The sequence below is a fragment of the Gallus gallus genome, chromosome 29 (assembly GCF_016699485.2).
Source record: "Gallus gallus isolate bGalGal1 chromosome 29, bGalGal1.mat.broiler.GRCg7b, whole genome shotgun sequence".
Lineage (NCBI taxonomy): Eukaryota > Metazoa > Chordata > Aves > Galliformes > Phasianidae > Gallus > Gallus gallus.
This window is the reverse complement of record NC_052560.1, coordinates 79,005-93,038: the sequence shown is the minus strand read 5'-3', so window position 1 is coordinate 93,038 and position 14,034 is coordinate 79,005. Positions and strand designations below refer to the sequence as shown.

The window sequence follows — 14,034 nt, the reverse complement described above, 5'->3', positions numbered from 1 at the left end:
TGAAACAGAAGGGTTAAGCCATAGCTGCAGCCTCTGGGAAAGGTGGTCCTGTCCCTCACAGATGGCCCAACGCTCTCCCACGGTCAGTGGGATGTGGGTGGGCAGCGTTCTGGGAGGGAGAATGATACTACACCTACTGGCCTCCCTACAGGGCTGCAAGGAAACAAGGAGGCCCCAGTGTCACGAGGACAACGTGTGCCCTCCGGAGCATCAGCAGCAGACACAACTGCCGCAGCCAAGCTGACCAAGACCTTGGTTTCCTGTTGGGGCCCTCCAGCCTTGCCAGTGCTGTTGGCCATCTGCACCAGAGGCTGTTCTACGCAGTCCTACGCTTGCCTCCTTTTCCCTGCAGGCTGCAGACACTCACCTCGACTCCTGCACTGGCACTCACCCTGGCATTGCCTTACTCTGATGGTTCTGCAGTCTCACTACTTGTTCCTTGTGACACAACAGCACGGACTGATGACAGAGTCCTGCTGGGTGTTTCTGGCACCACGGCACTACCACAGGAGGCGAGGGCTGACCTGTCAGCTTGTGCAGAAAGAATCACTTCTAAGGTCTGGGTCAGTGAAGCACTAAGATGCACTAAGATGAGTGTCCAACAGTCAACCTTTTGCTCTTTCTACTGCCTCATTTGATGGAGGGTAGTAGGGAACACCAAACACTCACTGGCTTCTCATTTGGCTCACTTTTGCATTTCCTCGCTCAAAGAATGTGAGCCATCGTCACTGTAGATAACATCAGCAGTAGGAAGATTTGAGAAGCAAAATGATCGCCCTCAGACTGTATTTTGCCCACTGACTGATACTTCGTCCCCTAAAAAGCCAAAGAGTACTTACGCTCCTGTGTGAATGTGCGAGCATCTCCCCAGTGACTTCAACAGTTGTATATAATCAGTTGGCCATGAAAACCAGAGAGCTCCTTGGCTGAGTGCTATTCCCTCTCAATTTCCGGGAAGCTGCTGACCCACTAGGGCAAGTGAGGCTCGTCTTGAGATACACCTTTAAACATTTAAGAATAATTAATTGGCATCACCGTCCAGTCTGAGAGGCTTCGAGTAGGCACCCACAGTGACATGCACATTCTTTCCTCATCCCTTAACCCATACACAGAGGCTGAAACCATGGCACTGCTAACTGTAAGTCCGTTCCATCCAGCCCATCAGTACATACAGCAACCCCATCCCATCTCACTGGCCCTGCATCTCCATCCTGCAGAGCCCAGAGCCATCCATCACACACAGCACACCCCTCACAGGGCCATTCCCACCACGTCTCACACATGCTGATGATGCTGAAGCACACAGGGCCTCCAACTTTCCATGTTTCTAACATGAAAAACCAGAAATGCATAACAGCCTTGTACATGGGCACCACGGGGGCTGGTCAATCTCTTGGGAGCTCTGCCTGTGCCTGCGCTGATTCCAGTGTGTGCAGAGGTGGAATATTTTCCCTCTCCTATCCCTCTCCTCATTCCACACGCTGACATTCACCTTAAGAACAAGAAACAAGACTACAGTGAAGAAAGCTCCAGAACAACTCAGCTACTTTATTCACCCCCTTCCCTTTCCACTACAGATGATTCTCAGAAAACCTCCAAGAGCCACGTTACTGCTCTCCTGTCCATTCTCTCACATTCGTCTGCGCACTCAGAAATTACTGAGAGCAACACACGCACACAGACACACAGAACATCCCCACACAGCCGCTTCTCCTAAGGAAATGGCATCAAAAAGCTGCAGGCAGGAAGAGCAGAAGAGGAACGTGGGCATGCTGAGAGAACTGCTTTGGGAAGCAAGGAAAGGCCATCTGAAGCTCCTGGGTTAAGTCCCTTCTGCAGAGGGAGCCAGCAATGCCATTTCCTTTGCCAGCTCTTCCTGTGTGGGGAGAAGCACAGGGGTCTACCCCATCCTTGGGCATCCTCAAGCTCTCTCTCCTGGAGCTTTCCCCATGAGAAATGAGGTGCCAGCCCTGAGAGAAACTCTTCCTGTAGGAGAGACACTTGCAGGGCCACCGTCTCACGTGGACTGGGCAATGCTTAACGAGGACTGAGCTCTGGATGAAGCTCTTCCTGCAGTGCAGGCACATCTATGGTCTCTGCCCTGAGTGGATCCCCTGGTGCTTGCTCAGCTGGGAGCTGTGGTTGAAGCTCTTCCCACACATGGGACGTTTGTAGACTTCTGCCACGACTGCCATCTCCTGCGAGGGAGGAGCTTCGTGCTCTGCACAAAGCCCTTCTCACACTCGAGGCATTTCTAAGGCTTCCTGCCACGTGAACTCACTGGTGCAGGCATGTCCTGGACTTCACCCAACTGCAGACACTCTGCTACCTCAGCAGGTTCGAGCTGTGGCCAAAGCTCTTCTTGCAGGCTGCACGTCTGTAGGGTTCCTCACGTGGATCCACTGGTGTGTGATGAGCTCCCAGCTCTGGACGGATCTCTTCCTGCAGTCAAGGCACTCACAGGGAATCTCCCCGGCGTTGGTTCTCTGGAGTGTACTGAGGGTTGAGCTCCAGATGAAGCTCTTCCCACACTCCCGGCAGACAGAATTTCTTCCTTCCTGGCGACGTATCGGCCCAGCTGAGGTTTCCTTTGGGTCCTCACCTGTTGTCCCACAGCAGGTGAGTGTCTACAGGGGAGATAAGAGGTGACTGTCCTTGCACACTGCCCTGGCAGAAACGTGCCACCTGGCAGAGGGTTTCCAGTGGCTGTGACACATCCCACTCTGGACTCTCCTTTGACTGTCCGCTCAACACCTTGACTGCAGCTGACAGAGAGCAACATGCAGAATTCGCATCCAAAGAGGAGAAAGAAGAGCAGCAGAGAAGAAGAAGGATTTTGGCTGCAGAGCTCTTCCTCTACTCAAGGGATTTGTAAGGTTCAAAACACAAAGCCACAGGTCGTAACCAGGCTGGGGTTTTGGCTGAAGCTCCTCACAAGTTTGAGACTCTGCAGGATCTGTACCTTCTGTGGCAGTGCCGGAAGGTAACGAGGCTGGAACTGCTTTTGAAGGTTCCCAGAGTCTTGGGGTGCTTCTACAGCCGTTGTGCTTTGTGGTTGCGCTTGTGAGTGTTGAGATGAGATCTGCGTTTAAAGCTCTTTGCACACTCCGGACACTGAAAGGGTCTCTGTCCTGTGTGGATGCGCTGGTGGCGCTTCAGTGCAGAACTGCTTTTGAAGCTCTTCCCACACTCAGGACACTGAAAGGGTCTCTCTCCTGTGTGGATGCGATGGTGGCAGGTGAGGTGGGAACTCCTTTTGAAGCACTTCCCACACTCAGAGCGCTTGTAGTGTCTCTCCTCTGTGTGGGTTCGCTGGTGCTGCTTCAAGTCAGAACTGCTTTTGAAGCTTTTCCCACACTCACAGCACTTGCAGGGCCTCCCTTAACTCGGATCTTCTTTTGAAGCTCTTCCCACACGCGGGACACTGAAAGGGTCTCTCCTCCATATGGATGCGCCGATGCAGGTTCAGTTCAGAACACTTTTTAAAGGCCTTTCCACACGCAGAACACTAAAAGGTCCTCTCTCTTGTGTGGATGAGCTGGTGCTGCTTCAAATCAGGCCTTCTTTTGAAGCTCTTCCCACACTCAGCACACTGAAAGGGTCTCTCTCCTGTGTGAATGTGCTGGTGGCAGGAGAGGTGGGAACTCCTTTTGAAGCACTTCCCACACTCAGAGCACTTGTAGGGCCTATCCTCTGTGTGGATACGCTGGTGCAACTTCAATTCAGAACAGATTCTGAAGGTCATCCCACACTCAGGACACCTAAAGGGTCTCTCTCCTGTGTGGATGTGCTGATGGCAGGTGAGGTGGGAACTCCTTTTGAAGCCCTTTCCACACTGAGAGCACAGAAAGGGTCTCTCTCCTCTGTGGATGCACTGGTGCTTCTTCAATTCATAACTGCGTTTGAAGCTCTTCTCACACGCAGGACACTGAAAGGGTCTCTCTCTTGTGTGGACGTGCCGGTGGAAGTTGAGGTGGGAACTTCTGCTGAAGCTCTTCCCACACTCTGAGCACTTGTAAGGTCTCTCCTCTGTGTGGGTGTGCTGGTGCAGCTTCAATTCAGAATTGCTTTTGAAGCTCTTCTCACAAGCAGAGCACTTGTAGGGTCTCTCTCCTGTGTGGATGCGCTGGTGCACCTTCAATTCATAACTGCTTTTGAAGCCCTTCCCACACTCGGAGCACTTAAAGGGTCTCTCTCCTGTGTGGATGCGTTGGTGGCAAGTAAGGTTGTAACTGCTGTTGAAGCCCTTCCCACACTCAGAGCACTGAAAGGGTCTCTCTCCTGTGTGGATTCGTTGGTGGCAGGTGAGGTGGGAACTCCTTTTAAAGCTCTTCCCACACTCACAGCACCTGTAGGGTCTCCATCCTGTATGGATGCATTGGAGACGTTTCAGTTTGGCTCTCCGTTTGAAGCTTTTCCCACACTCAGAGCACTTGTACAGGCTCTGCGTTGCATGCATGCACTGATGGTTAATGACACTGGAATCTATTTCCAAGCTTTTCCCACACTCAGTGCATGGATTCTGCTTTTTCATCTGACACACATCCTTGCTCCTGGGTCCTTCGGCATGCTTTTCACCTATGTTGAAGTGCAGTGGGCTCCTTCCTTTCTCTTCCAGATGCTTTCCCAGTGCCTTCTTGATGTGCTCACCCTGACCTTGCTCCAGGCCTCCTGGGACATCCCTTCTGATTTCTCCCACACAGGCACTACCCCACCGCCTTTCGGCCACACCACTTTCCTGCACATCCTCCAGTATATCTGTAATCCCAGTTCCTGCTGGAGGAAAGAGGAAATCCAGAAATTGTACACGGTGCCCAAAATAAAACACAGACAGAGAGGACTCTTCCAGCCCCAGCCTCCTCCTTCCCTCCCTCCAGCAACTCACCTGGGCTCAGGTCTCCTGGCACGGCCTCAGGGCTACGCACATCTGGGATCCAGGGGTCTTCCCCTCCTTCAAGCAGGGAGATCAGCCCGGGTTTGGGGGCTGGAAGAGGAGCTTCAATGACAGAAACAGGGGAGATGAGAGCATTTCCATCATTGCGGCACAGTGACTGTTCAACATCTCCACTGTGTGTCCCTCCCCAAGGAGAAAGCACCATTTGGGCCTGAATGACACTGGGGCCACAGCTTCCTCTGGAGCAAAGAAAGCTTTTACATCTCTGGAAATTATGAAGGGATATTTGCTTTAAAATTATCTGTACAATAGCATGCTTCTTGCTTACAATATATCAGTGAGCATGGCATCAAAATATTTATGGCAATTGAATGGAAAATCCTAAATTCTAAAGGAGTAACCAGCGAGTCATCTCTTAGTTGCAGCTGGTGGCACCATGCAATGCAACAACACAAGGGCTGTTTGCAGGAAACTGATCATCCCCCTTCCTGCTGCTGCTTACTAGCCAGCACTGACTCTGAGGCTTTTATCACAGTGCTGAGCACAAGAAGGCCTCCTGAAACTCATGCTACTCTGTGTTTCCTTTGTTGCTGTCACTGTGGTGTTAGTCAATATGTAACTGCATGGCAGTTATTCAAGGCCCGGCATGCAGAGGCTCATTCAGCACAGCCCAAGGAGCCCTAACGAGGAGGAAAGGCAGCAAAGCCCTCACCCAGCCAGGCCACGCACTGGTACGTCTCCAGCATCACGTCCCGGTAGAGCGCTCGCTGCGCAGGGTCCAGCAGCGCCCACTCCTCCCTGCTGAAATACACGGCCACCTCCGCAAAGCTCACGGGCTCCTGCAAGCAAAGAGGCTCCTTGCTGGCAACAGCCAAGGCCCAGGGAAGCAGCTCGCACACGACACAAACTCCCGTCCCAGCCGCTTCTCCGGCCCCAGCACACGCATGCTGGCTGAGGGCACCTCCCTCTCCCCCTGCACTCACATCCCTCGCCCCTTGGCCTCTCCTGCCTGCTTCCCACAGCCCCTACCTGACACCGATGTGCTGTGGCCATTTGCTGCTCTCCTGCAGCCTGGGATGATCACGCCTGGAAGGCACAAGTTGAACTGGAGCCTGCAGGGACAAGAGAAAGGGCAGGGCAGCTGGGAGGCAACGCAGCAGTCCCTGTCCCAGCCCAGCCCTCCCCAGCCCACTGCAGGGCACTGCCTCCGGGATGGCACACCAGGCCTGGCACAGGAAGACAACCAGCACTGCTAACGCTCTGGCTCAAAGAGATGAACCATCACAAAACTGTCTCAAACTGGGGGGCTGAGAGAACTCATAGCTGACACTCACTTCAACAGCTGAGGGCACACGGACTGCGTGCCTAAAAACAAAGCATGGCAAGGAGTCGGTCATCTCACCCCAAAACAGGGAGCAGCCCAAGCACCCCTCGAGCTCTCCTGCACAGCAGTGCACTGCACGACAGGATCTGCCCTCGAGCAGGGATGGCTCTCGAGGTCACAGCTGCACAGAGATCCCTCGCAGCTTGAAGTTGAGACTCCTTCTTGATACAGATCTTCTGTAAAAGACTCATGGTTACGTTAGATCTTTGCGAGCTTCTCTAAGCTTGTATCATTAAGTGATATTAAGTATATACATATGATCTCTCTGACGTTATCCCCTCATGAAGTATGGGATTAGGAGAGGATCAAGAGACAGTGAGGCTCCGTACCTTCGTGCCTTGAGAAGGCTAGGTCGGATGTGGGAGCACTCTGAGCCTTGGGACTCCTTGAGCCAGTGTCAATCCAACTCGGTTCTGGGAAGCAGAGCGTGCAGTTCAGGCAGCAGTGTTAGGATTACCAATGGAAATGGAACCAACTGTTGCGTATCAAACTGCCAAAGCCAGTGTTGGCTCCCAGGTGAGAAACGTATGTCAAACACTCACTCTGCAATCATAAATTGCCACAAAACGCTGTTCCCAACCCCCACAGAAACAGGGAGGCTGCTGTGCATGTACTTCATGCAGCTGCTGACCTCCGTGAATCAAAAACCACCAACATTTCCCAATACTCCTTTTCTGCTGCGGCACAGGCTGGAAGTTCTGATGTTATAACATATTTGGACAAACAACAAAGATCTCTCATTCTCACCCACAGTCCTTTAGGCCACACTTAACGGGCTTTTACTGTTGACCTCCTTTGCAAAATGCAAAAGGAGAAGTGGCCGCAACGGATGAAGAGAAGGCTGAGGTACTGAATGAGTTCTTGGCCTCAGTCTCCACTGGCAGCCAGGACTCCAGTATTTCTCACCTCCCTGAGCCCTGCATCCCTAAACCTCCAGCTGGGGACCGGGGGAGTAAATCCCTCCCCACTGTAACTCGGACTGCAAGTCCGACACCGCCTCATCAGACTGAATGCAGAAGTTTGCTGGAGACACCCAGCTGAGCGCTGCGGTTGACACGGTGGAAGGAAGGGATGCCATCCTGAGGGACCTCAACAGGCTTGAAAGGGGGGCCCGGGTGAACCTCATGAGGTTCAACACTGCAAAGTGCAAGGTTTGGCACTGGGGCCCGAGGAATCCCAGGCATACATACAGACTGGGAGGAGCAGTCCTGGAGAGCAGCCCTGCAGACAAGGACCTGGGGGTTCTGGGGGATGAAAGACTTCACATGAGCCAGCTGTGTGCTCTTGCAGCTTGGAAAGCAAACGGCATCCTGGGCTGCAGCACAAAACGGGTGGCCAGCAGGGACAGGGAGCTGATTGTCCCTCTATACTCTGCCCCCCGGAGGCCCCATCTGGAGTACTGTCCACACGACTGGAGCCCCCAGTACACAAAGGAGAGAGAGCTGGTGGAGAGGGTGCAGAGGAGGGCCACAAAGATGATCAGAGGGCTACAAACACAGGCTGAGGGAGCTGGGCTTGTTCAGCCTGGAGAAAAGAAGGCTGTGGGATGACCTCATTGCAGCCTTCCAGGACCTAAAGGGAGCCCATAAACAGGAGGGGAGGGGAGGCAACTCTGTGAAAGGGCAGATGGCAGCAGCACAAGGGGAAATGGTTTGAAGCTGAAGGAGGGCAGCTGCAGGTTGGGTGTCAGGGGGAAGTTCTTTACTCTGAGAGCGGTGAGGTGCTGGAACAGCTGCCCAGAGAGGCTGTGGATGCCCCGTCCATCCCTGGAGGTGTTCAAGGCCGGGCTGGATGGGGCCCTGGGCAGCCTGGGCTGCTATGAAACATGGAGGTTGGTGGCCCTGATAGCAGCAGCGGGGTTGGAGCTTCATGAACCGCGAGGTCCCTTCCAACCCGGGCCATGGTGTGATCCTCCGCTCTTCCTCCCCAGCAGCACCCAAATGGATGGCAAATGGAAACGCCGTGCCCACGCTGCCACGGGGTGAGGGAGGAAAGGGTGACGCGCTCCGCCCCGCTCCGCCTCACCTGCTCTGCTGGGAAGAGGCGGCCGTTCTCCTGGAAGCGGCACCGACGGCTCCGTCTCTGCCCACAGGGCTGAGCGCCGTCCCGGGATGAGCCGGGAGCAGCAGCCCGGGAGGCGACACAGCGGCAACGGCGCCGCTCGGAGAGACCTCCAGGGGAGGGGAGGGGAGGGGAGAAGAGGAGAGCAGGAGAGGGGAGGGCAGGGCAGGGCAGAGCGGGGCGTGGGGGACACAGAGCAGCGGAGCCAAGCGAAGGCTGAGTCCCGTCCCGTCCCGTCCCGTCCCGTCCCGCCCCGCCGGAAGACACGCCGTCCGTGGCCGTGAGGGAAGAGGAGTTCCGGGCTCAGTTGGGCTGGGACGACTGCCTGGGCCGGGCTGCTGGATTTGGGCGGTGTGGCACACAGCATTTGGTTGCGTTTCATTGGTAACAAAAAGCACCTCACCGCCTTCCTTAAGGAGGGTCTGTGTACGTGTAGTTCTGTCTCCGGGCTCCTATCGCTCACGTGCTGAGCAGTCCTTTCTCGGCCAGGCAGCCCCGTCCCTTGTGGGCACTGCTCTTTGTTCTCCGGGCCGTGCACCTTCTCCCCGGTGGGGGGAGGGGAAGGAGTGTGTGGGTGGGGGGATTTTGGTTGGATCTGAGCGTGGAGGAGTTGTGGTACCGCTTTCCCTTCCCTTCCCTTCCCTTCCCTTCCCTTCCCTTCCCTTCCCTTCCCTTCCCTTCCCTTCCCTTCCCCTCTTGTGTCCATTTCTGTCCAGCTGTTGGAAATATCCAAATAATTTTGTCAGGACAGTATCTCTGATAAAGCAGATTTTATTCCCCATTGCAATGGCAGGCATCCCACAAGCAGAAGAGCGTGCTTATGGGTATGGACATGACAGCTTTTGTACCTTGTTTCCCCCCCCACACACCCCTTGCCTCCCCTGTTTCCCCACTGGCTGGGTGCTCCAGGTTCACAATCTTATCAAAAGGTTTACATTTGTTAATCACTTGTTAATTCCTGTGTTATGTGGTGTCAGTCAGCAGCAGTCCTTTTGTCTCTAACATGTCTCAGTACCCTTCTCATTCGTACTGATGTGGTGATTTTCTTCAGAGTCTTTGTTAGACAAAGAGCATGGAGGGAGGTGCCAGATCTTCCCCAATATGTTCTTCAGGCACTCCCTAAGGCGTGTTACGAGTTGTCCTTTTAATTTGTGCAGGACGTTCTTGCAATGTGTGTGACATATATATCTTTTTTTCATGCAGTCTATACATAAGTTGTTACTGGCATATATATGTATGCTGTTAATTGTTTAACTTCTCCTCCTTTAATTCTCTGTTACTCAGGCCCTGTCTATCCAGCACCAAAAGCTAGCAGTTTTCCAACATCAAGGGGTTTGTGATTTGCAAAGATATCTATTACGTCTACCTGGCCTTTAACTGAAGGCCCAGAAGGTTTTCAGATGGCTGGACAGACAGGAGCTTCCGTCTTTGTGCTTGTAACTTACTCCATCTACCTAATCTCGATGGATATATCTATATCTCTATGTATGTATATATTATTTTACTTATATACTGAGTATGCGTTTTTGGGGAAGGTTTATCTAGAGGACGAGCAATGCAAAGTACCAGAGAACCCTGCTAAAGTAGAAAGACCCCTGAAAAGAGGTATTAATTGTAATAAAGGACCCAAATGGTAGCAGAGGCCATGAAATTAACCAAATTCTTATCTTGTTCTGATTGGGGAACAACATTCAATTCCCACACTCCCACCACCCAGGCAATAGCCTTCCCTTTTTCACAACTCACTCCAGTCTCTTTTGCCACGTCCTTTAGCCATCCCACAACAGCTTTGGGAGACTGCAAAGCTCCTCAGCACAGATCTGCCCTTTGGCAGCCAGGCATGCCTTACAGCTCCTCAACACCTCGAGCAAGGAGAGCCATGGAGATTGGGCTGAATGTGTGGACACAGTCAGCGGGTAGATTCGAACCATTTGGTTCCCCATCTGTTTCATCATGGGAATTCCATGTTGGAAACATCAGGAATGCATCCACACCAATCAGTGCTGATGATGGCACAGGTGCCCCCCTGGGCAGCGGTCCATTTGTCCAATGCCCCGTGATTCTCTAGGACAGCTTTTCACACCAGTAGTGCTGCCATTCAGCAGAGTGATGTGCAGCTTGTGGTGAGGAGACAGCCCTGGCACAGAACCACCAAGCAGTGCGTTTAGCTGGATGTCTGGTGAGAAAGGCATGGCAGTTGGTGTCAGTGGTCTGACCGTCACAGGCTGGTTTGGCTGCAATGCTGTCAGATACTCTCTCTTCTCAGGAGAAGAAAAAATACTCTCCATTTGGCAGGATGTTTTGTTGTTTGATTTTTGTGTTTGTTTCAAGTAAGCCATCCCATTTATTTGAGGTGTGCGTACCATCCCATTAACGCCTTCCGGTTCTGCACTTCCTTACCTGAGCAATGTGAGCCATTATTGTAGAGGAAATGGACCTGGGGGTATTGATTGATGCTAGACTGAACGTGAGCCAGCAGTGTTGCCAGAAATACTGTGGAATATTTTTTGGTCGTTTTTGATTCAGGGAGGAGCGGTTCAGTTCTCCTTTGCTTTATATGTTACTTGCAAACTTGACACTATGCTGATAACAGTGTTATATTTATGGATATAATACAGCTATGCTGCAGTGATTTAGCAGTGACATAACAAGATTGTCACAAGTGCTTCAAAAGGGCTTCCCACCTCACCTTCCACCAGCACATCCATGCAGAAGAGAGACCCTTTCAGTGCCCTGTGTGTGGGAGGAGCTTCAAAAGCAGTTCTGCATTGAAGCGCCAACAGCGCATCCACACAGGAGAGATTCTTTCAGTGTCCGGAGTGTGCAAAGAGCTTTAAACGCAGATCTCAACTCAACACCCACAAGCACATCCACAGAGCCCAGGGGCTGTAGAAGCTCCCCAAGACTCTGGGAACCTTCCAAAGTAGTTCCAGCCTCATTACCTACCAGCATTTCCATAAAAGATACAGATCCTGCAGAGCCTCAAACTTGTGAAGAGCTTCAGCCCTTCACCTTCAACCCCTGTGCTTCTCCCCACACAGGAAGAGCTGGCAAAGGAGATGGCATCGCTGGCACCCTCTGCAGAAGGGCCTTAACCCAGGAGCTTCAGATGGCCTTTCCTTGCTTCCCAAAGCAGTTCTCTCAGCATGCCCACGTTCCTCTTCTGCTCTTCCTGCCTGCAGCTTTTTGATGCCATTTCCTTTGGAGAAGCGGCTGTGTGGGGATGTTCTGTGTGTCTGTGTGCGTGTGTTGCTCTCAGTAATTTCTGAGTGCAGTGATGAATGTGAGAGAAGGGTCAGGAGAGCAGTAACGTGGCTCCTGGAGGTTTTCTGAGAATCATCTGTAGTGGAAAGGGAAGGGGTGAATAAAGTAGCTGAGTTATTCTGCAGCTTTCTTCACTGTAGTCTTGTTTCTTGTTCTTAAAGTGAATGTCAGCATGTGGAACGAGGAGATGGATAGGAGAGGGAAAATATTCCACCTCTGCACACACTGGAATCAGCACAGCCACAGGCAGAGCTCCCAAGAGATTGACCAGCCCCCCATGGTGCCCATGTGCAAGGCTGTTATGCATTTCTGGTTTTTCAAGTTGGAAACATAGAACGTTGGAGGCCCTGTGTGCTTCAGCATCATCAGCATGTGTGAGACGTGGTGGGAATGGCCCTGTGAGGGGTGTGCTGTGTGTGATGGATGGCTCTGGGCTCTGCAGGCTGGAGATCCACTCAGGGCAGAGACCGTAGAAGTGCCTGCAATGCAGGAAGAGCTTCATCCAGAGCTCAATCCTTGTTAAAGGGTAAAAAAAATCCATGTTAGTCCATATGAGAGCTCCCCTTTGTCCTTGAAGGTTTTTGCTTTGACCTTGGGAAGGTGTGTCTGAGCAATGTGCTGGCCCTTCTGCAGCAGAGCCTTCACATTTGCTGGGCTCAGCTAAAGCTGCTGTGCTTGGAATGCAGTATGCAGGAAGTGGAGGCTGGTTTTGGTGAGCTAGTGAAGCCAGCAGGAGCTTGCCCATGTCCTGCGTTGCAGTTCTGTGAAGGCTCCCTGACCCCCAGCAAGCTGCAAGGAGATGATGATTGCAGTACCGAGGAGCGCTGCTTCCTCCATGCCAGGGAGCTGGGGCCTGGTCTGGTGCAGGAGAGGTACAGCAGGGCCCTGGGGGTTGGAGGAGCCCAATGCGTGGGGAGGAAACTAGCAGCTGGGAGGCGTGGGGATCCCCAGCAACAGGAGGCAGCACCCAGCCAGGAGCTGGGATGGTTTACTTTTAAGCTGCATCCACTAATTCCTGTCAAGTGGCATCAGTCATGTGTCTCCTCTTTCCTTTTAGGTTCCCCCAAAAGGCATTCTCACTACTCTGTGTGTTTTTTTTTTTTTTTTTTTTTTTTTTTTACATCACCATGTTCTCAGAAGCAATGAGCAGGTTTTTTCTGAGAAGGAAATAAAAATGAAGAAGTTTTTCCACTTTTACTCCCTGAAAAATCACTTGAATTGCTGATTTCCCCCACTGTTTTATCACACATTGTGTTTAGTTGCACTAAGGGTTAGAAAACTTGTTTTTTTTCCTCTCCTCCTGAGCTTCCCTGCTTTATCTCTGCTGTGGGGAAAGTCCTTCTGCTGCAGACGTGAATCCCTGCAGAGTTGTGAGCGCAGCGCCCCGTCTGCAGGAACAGGAGCATTTCAGAGGGGGGCATGGAGGAGGGGGACTGCCATTCTCGGGGTGGGCGTTCACCCAGGGGGGCATGGAGGGAGGGCTTTGTCCTGTCTGCTTCAAGCAACACTTGTATCCAGCCAGCAGAAGGCTGTGCCCTCGGTGTCCCACGTGAGCTCTGCATGGAGCTTACAGTTGGCTGTGAGGTGGTGGAGAGCCTCTGGGCTCCGATTAGGGGACAAGGAAGTAAAGTGGTTGCCTACTACATGCCACCCAGCCAGGACGATGATCCCAATCAATTCTTCTTTAAGGAATTAGGGGATATGTCTGGAACAGCATCACTTGCCCTAGGCACAGTAGTCCATCAGTGCTGGTCACTTGTTAGGAGGCAGCTCGTAAGAGCACAGGTGCAGGCACTTTCAAAGTGTTGCAAGTGAAGAAGCGGGGCAGAAGTCCAGCTCCTCTGAGCAGAGATTTGCTTTGATGACAGATTTACTCCTCTAATTCACCAGGGGAAGAAGCCCAATAAAGCTTCTGCTAAGGATTCTCACAGTATCCTTGTCGCCAAAATGTTTGGCATACAACTGACCGAGAGCACAATGTGTGAACCACGGGCTGATGGGACGGCGTCACAGTCCCATAGGAAATGGAGTTACATCAGGCTGGTGGCCCATCTCTAGTGAGATTCCCGATGCCATCATTTTGATGCCAATTCCCTTCAGTGTTTTTATAAATGATCTGCATGGCACTGTTTCCCAAATTCTTAGAGTAATCTGGGGACGTGTGGGTTACGTGAGTGGAGAGTGAGGAGGACTGAGAATCGTCTGAGTAGCAGAGCTCAGAGGATTGTCTTCAGTGGGGCAGATTGTCTTGAGTTTAGGACAAGAAAGGGTTAAGGTTAGACTTTAAGGTTAGGAGTTGGAGTTATGGCTTAGGAGTTAGGGTTGGGGTTAGGGTTAGATTAAAGGTTTAGTCTATGGGTTAGAGTTAGCACTAGGCACCAATTCCCAGCTTCCTGACACGCAGGAAAAACTCCATGAAGACACAGATGGA

At 52.3% G+C, this 14,034-nt stretch overlaps 1 protein-coding gene across 2 annotated transcripts; it reads right to left on the bottom strand.

The window, feature by feature from the left end:
• Positions 1–1,534: 1,534 nt before the first annotated feature.
• On the bottom strand, positions 1,535–8,852 carry LOC121107767 (zinc finger protein 501-like). 2 transcript variants are annotated; one of them, XM_040653859.2, is made up of 5 exons: positions 8,304–8,852; positions 5,924–6,006; positions 5,607–5,733; positions 4,886–4,996; positions 1,535–4,776 (listed from the first exon to the last, which is right to left on the bottom strand). In XM_040653859.2, exons 2-5 carry the CDS (start codon positions 5,945–5,947, stop codon positions 3,509–3,511), a joined length of 1,530 nt encoding a protein of 509 aa, XP_040509793.1. In that variant the 5' UTR covers positions 5,948–6,006; positions 8,304–8,852; the 3' UTR covers positions 1,535–3,508. The 2 variants fall into 2 exon arrangements, with proteins under 2 accessions (XP_040509793.1, XP_040509794.1); XM_040653860.2 differs by having other exon boundaries at positions 1,538–4,773.
• Between the last annotated feature and the right edge of the window lie 5,182 nt (positions 8,853–14,034).

Bases quoted from the DNA above. Each gene is read 5' to 3' on its own strand.
- LOC121107767 (XM_040653859.2), bottom strand. From the start codon at position 5,947: ATGGCCACAGCACATCGGTGTCAG. The intron at 4,997-5,606 runs GTGAGGGCTTTG...CTGTCATTGAAG, and splicing joins CCAGTGCGTGGCCTGGCTGG to CTCCTCTTCCAGCCCCCAAA. The intron at 4,777-4,885 runs GTGAGTTGCTGG...TCTTTCCTCCAG, and splicing joins GCCAGGAGACCTGAGCCCAG to CAGGAACTGGGATTACAGAT.